Source organism: Dendrobates tinctorius, unplaced genomic scaffold (genome assembly GCF_039654945.1).
Source record: "Dendrobates tinctorius isolate UK_male_01 unplaced genomic scaffold, ASM3965494v1 ptg000135l, whole genome shotgun sequence".
Taxonomy (NCBI): domain Eukaryota; kingdom Metazoa; phylum Chordata; class Amphibia; order Anura; family Dendrobatidae; genus Dendrobates; species Dendrobates tinctorius.
The window spans coordinates 10,826,866-10,831,982 of NW_027361803.1; the positions used below are offsets into that span (position 1 = coordinate 10,826,866).

The 5,117-nt window shown below is 47.7% G+C and overlaps 1 protein-coding gene across 2 annotated transcripts; it reads left to right on the plus strand.

Moving 5' to 3' along the window:
* Positions 1-390: 390 nt before the first annotated feature.
* Positions 391-4,866, plus strand: RXFP3 (relaxin family peptide receptor 3). 2 transcript variants are annotated; one of them, XR_012220046.1, is made up of 2 exons: positions 391-2,140; positions 2,267-4,866. XR_012220046.1 is itself a non-coding variant. In XM_073543901.1 (2 exons), the coding sequence occupies exon 1, from the start codon at positions 755-757 to the stop codon at positions 2,063-2,065; it is 1,311 nt and encodes a 436-aa protein (XP_073400002.1). In that variant the 5' UTR covers positions 391-754; the 3' UTR covers positions 2,066-2,109; positions 2,172-4,866. The 2 variants fall into 2 exon arrangements, 1 of the variants encoding a protein (XP_073400002.1); XM_073543901.1 differs by having other exon boundaries at positions 391-2,109; positions 2,172-4,866.
* The last annotated feature ends 251 nt before the right edge of the window (positions 4,867-5,117 follow it).

Genomic DNA, 5,117 nt, shown 5'->3' on the forward strand with positions numbered 1-5,117 from the left:
CTGCCCCACCTCGATGACTTGGACACATCTGCTGCGGAATACCCGTAAACTGAGGCTTTTTCACATCAGTACACAGTAATGAAAAGCCATTTTCTGATCGCGCCTTTAATCACCGTCCGCCTATCACGCGCTCTCCGATATCATCCTAGTGGCCTCATAACGTGACCCAAATTATGATCAGAAATCAGAAACACTTGACTTATAACAACATAAAAATAGATCTGTTGTCTGAAATTCCTGGATCTCCCTCCTCTCCCTCCTCCTCATCCTCTGCAAGGAGCTGTTTCTAGGAACTTATGCCATCATCTCCCCCTGGTGGCCATTGGAAGGATACATTAGCAGCTCTTGTAGTAAATATTGACACCTCCCCTTGTTCCAGGTACAATGTATCCAGGAGAGGGAAGTGCTGCTGATTCCAGTCACAGGCACTGACTACCTTATATCGCAGCATTGCCTGGCCACTTAAAGGGGCTGTTTATGCTGCCTCCCTCTCATGCATGCTGTGCTGTCACATGTGCTCTCTGCAGATCGGCACCTTGGAGAACACTGAGCTCTCCCCCAGCACCCTGGAGAGCTACAGCAGCAGCAGCAGGTACTGCGCATGCTCCAGCCCAGGGCTAGCCCTGAATGATGAGGACTATAAGTTGGAGCGAAGTCAGGCAGACACATAGGACTGTGTGCACATTACACCTGTGGGCAGCCTGGGCTGGTCGCTGCTCACCCCTCTGTGACTTGGATGGACTCCCATGGATAGATGAGGATTGGACATGCATCGGTCGGTGATGGTCGCCTGTGGACTGGTCGCATGGGCTTTAATCGCTCAGTAGCAGCGACCATGCAGGAGGCAGAGCAGAGCGATCTGCTGGGGATGTTCCCACTTTTCCTGGAGGAGAAGCAGCTGAACAGGAGCAATGAGTCCCTGCAGGACTTCTTCAGGGGGTTCAACTTTGAGAAGTCGGACATCATCGGGGACAGCTCGGCCATCGTGAGGATCATGATCTCCATCGTGTACTCGGTGGTCTGCGCCCTGGGGCTGGTGGGCAACGTCCTGGTGCTCTACCTGATGAAGACCAAGCAAGGGTGGAAGAAGTCCTCCATTAACCTCTTCGTGACCAGCCTGGCCATCACCGATTTCCAGTTTGTGTTGACCTTACCCTTCTGGGCGGTGGAGAACGCCCTGGACTTCAGCTGGTTGTTTGGCAAAGCCATGTGCAAGATCGTGTCCTATGTGACAGCCATGAACATGTACGCTAGCGTGTTCTTCCTCACCGCCATGAGTGTGGCCAGGTACTACTCTGTGGCTTCAGCGCTGAAATCCAAGCGCAGACCCATCGGATGCTCTGCTCGGTGGGTGAGTGTCTTGATCTGGATCTCAGCCATCCTTGCATCTTTACCCAATGCCATTTTTTCCACCACCGCCACTGTCTCCAGTGAGGTCCTCTGCTTGGTCAAGTTTCCAGTGAATCATGGCAATGCTCAGTTCTGGTTGGGGCTTTACCATGCCCAGAAGGTCCTGGTGGGCTTTGTCATCCCTTTAGCCATCATTACTATTTGTTACTTACTGCTGGTTCGTTTTATCAGTGATAGAAATGTCAGTTCCTCCAGCACCAAGAGGAGATCTAAGGTGACCAAGTCTGTGACCATTGTGGTGCTGTCCTTCTTTCTCTGCTGGTTACCCAACCAAGCATTGACTACGTGGGGGATCTTGATCAAGCTGAATGTGGTGCAGTTTGGCTATGAGTACTTTACCACCCAGGCTTACATTTTCCCCATCACAGTTTGCCTGGCACACTCCAACAGTTGCCTCAACCCAATACTTTATTGCTTGATGCGCAGGGAATTTCGCAAAGCCTTGAAGAACCTTTTCTGGAGGATGACTTCTCCTTCTCTTACCAACATGCGACCCTTCACTGCCACTACCAAACCAGAGCAGGATGAGCAGGGTCATGGCATGGTGCCCCTCAACCCTGTGGAACCTGATGTGATCTGTTACCCTCCTGGAGCTGCGATCTACAATGGCAGATACGACCTCCTGCCCAGCAGCTCCACAGAGCAGCGCTACTAGCCATCCAGGGACTGGAGAAGGACTGGCCACCAGGAGACATGGAGGTCAGGAGGCTGGCCACCTCGAGACATGGAGGTCAGGAGGCTGGCCACCTGGAGACATGGAGGTCAGGAGGCTGGCCACCTCGAGACATGGAGGTCAGAAGGGCTGGCCACCTGGGGACATGGAGGTCAGAAGGGCTGGCCACCTAGGGACATGGAGGTCAGAAGGGCTGGCCACCTGGAGACATGGAGGTCAGAAGCGCCGGCAACCTGGAGACATGGAGGTCAGAAGGACCGGCCACCAGGAGACATGGAGGTCCTGTATTACAGGACCTAGCCTTTATGTGACAGTTAAAGGAACATGCCTTTATATATAGAAAAAGATGCATATAGGATATGCTTATGTCAAGCACATTGTGCCTACAGATGGAGCACAGATGGAGTTGTCGGGAGTTGTAGAGATGGAATTGTATGGAGTTGTAGAGATGGAGTTGTCGGGAGTTGTAGAGATGGAATTGTAGAGATGGAGTTGTAGAGATGGAGTTGTCGAGATGGAGTTGTCGGGAGTTGTAGAGATGGAGTTGTCGGGAGTTGTAAAGGTGGAATTGTCGGAAGTTGGAGAGATGGAGTTGTCAGGAGTTGTAAAGATGGAGTTGTCGGGAGTTGTAGAGATGGAGTTGTCAGGAGTTGTAAAGATGGAGTTGTCGGGAGTTGTAGAGATGGAGTTGTCAGGAATTGTAAAGATGGAGTTGTCGGGAGTTGTAGAGATGGAGTTGTCAGGAGTTGTAAAGATGGAGTTGTCGGGAGTTGTAGAGATGGAGTTGTCAGGAGTTGTAGAGATGGAGTTGTAGAGATGGAGTTGTAGAGATGGAGTTGTCAGGAGTTGTAAAGATGGAGTTGTCGGGAGTTGTAGAGATGGAGTTGTCGGGAGTTGTAGAGATGGAGTTGTAGAGATGGAGTTGTCAGGAGTTGTAGAGATGGAGTTGTCGGGAGTTGTAAAGGTGGAATTGTCGGAAGTTGTAGAGATGGAGTTGTCGGGAGTTGTAGAGATGGAATTGTCGGGAGTTGTAGAGATGGAGTTGTCGGGAGTTGTAGAGATGGAGTTGTCGGGAGTTGTAGAGATGGAGTTGTCGGGAGTTGTAGAGATGGAGTTGTCGGGAGTTGTAGAGATGGAGTTGTCAGGAGTTGTAGAGATGGAGTTGTCAGGAGTTGTAGAGATGGAGTTGTCGGGAGTTGTAAAGGTGGAATTGTCGGAAGTTGTAGAGATGGAGTTGTCGGGAGTTGTAGAGATGGAGTTGTCGGGAGTTGTAGAGATGGAGTTGTCAGGAGTTGTAGAGATGGAGTTGTCGGGAGTTGTAGAGATGGAGTTGTCAGGAGTTGTAGAGATGGAGTTGTCAGGAGTTGTAGAGATGGAGTTGTAGAGATGGAGTTGTCAGGAGTTGTAGAGATGGAGTTGTCGGAAGTTGTAGAGATGGAGTTGTCGGGAGTTGTAGAGATGGAATTGTCGGGAGTTGTAGAGATGGAGTTGTCGGGAGTTGTAGAGATGGAGTTGTCAGGAGTTGTAGAGATGGAGTTGTCGGGAGTTGTAGAGATGGAGTTGTCAGGAGTTGTAGAGATGGAGTTGTCAGGAGTTGTAGAGATGGAGTTGTAGAGATGGAGTTGTCAGGAGTTGTAGAGATGGAGTTGTCGGAAGTTGTAGAGATGGAGTTGTCGGGAGTTGTACAGATGGAGTTGTCGGGAGTTGTAGAGATGGAGTTGTCGGGAGTTGTAGAGATGGAGTTGTCGGGAGTTGTACAGATGGAGTTGTCAGGAGTTGTAGAGATGGAGTTGTCGGGAGTTGTAGAGATGGAGTTGTCGGGAGTTGTACAGATGGAATTGAAGGGAATTGTGCAGATTAAATTGTCAGAAGATGTAGAGATGGGCGTGAAGAGAATTGTAGAGCTGGAATTTTAGGGAGTTGTAGAAATGAAATTTTAGGGAGTTTTAAAGGTGGAATTGTCAGGAGTTTTAGAGCTTTATGCTGTTATGGATGATGGGAAGATGATGACAAATTCAGCTCTGCTACATCTGTATCGAAATTGTTTTTTAAATTTTATGTCAGGATCTCTCCAGAGGAATTATTGAAGATATTCTTTTTAATCAGGCTCTTTTGGATACAATTGGTAAATATCATTGGATATATAACACAGTATCACTTGGGGTAGGTTCACACCATGCGTTTATGTTTCCTCTATGTAAAAATGCAATGATTTTACAGCTATTGATGTACACATAGCCTCAATGTGTTTTTTTTATTAAAGTGAATTTTTTGCATAAATTCAATGTGGGAGGAAAGATGCAAAAAAAGAATCATTAGCCATAAGGTCACTTCTGATTAAGGCTATTTTCTTTCTTTCATTAATGATTGTGTGTTTTTATAGATGTAGCAGAGCCCAATATGTCATTCACCTGTTTCCATGTCTGATGTGTGTGTTTGTCATGTAGCACATGGTGATGTTTATCAGGGCAACATACTAAAGGCGAGCGAACCATAAAGCCCAGTGAAGGACACATTCGGCTCTGCTACATCTGTGTATCCGCACCTTCTGTATACACTGTGAGGGAGGATTTTTGGACCCTGAGAGGAGCAGGGTAAATATCCACTTTATGTGCCATCTGCTCAGCGCTTTTTATGACCCATTCAGCCATAGAGCAACCACTTAAAGGCGCAGATTTAATCGCCCCGTATTTAATGACAACACGTTTTCCATCAGCTCCAGAGGAGATTTCTAATTTTTTTTTGTTTGTTTAAATAAAGAAATATTATTTTGTTAATGAAAATGCAATAAAGTATCATTTCTATTACAGACACTAACGTGTGCCGGTGTAGCAGAGCTGGGTTTGTCAGTGGCACATGCTGCTGAAAAAAATGGTAAATGAGTGCAGCCTGTGAGGGAATGTCAGATAATGGGGGGATGGGGGCAGAGGTCCTATTACCAGGAGCTGTAATGGGATTCTCTCTCTGGAGCACCTGGGATGTTGGCACATGACATATCCAGACCATTGACTTTCATTGAGAACCGTGTAATACT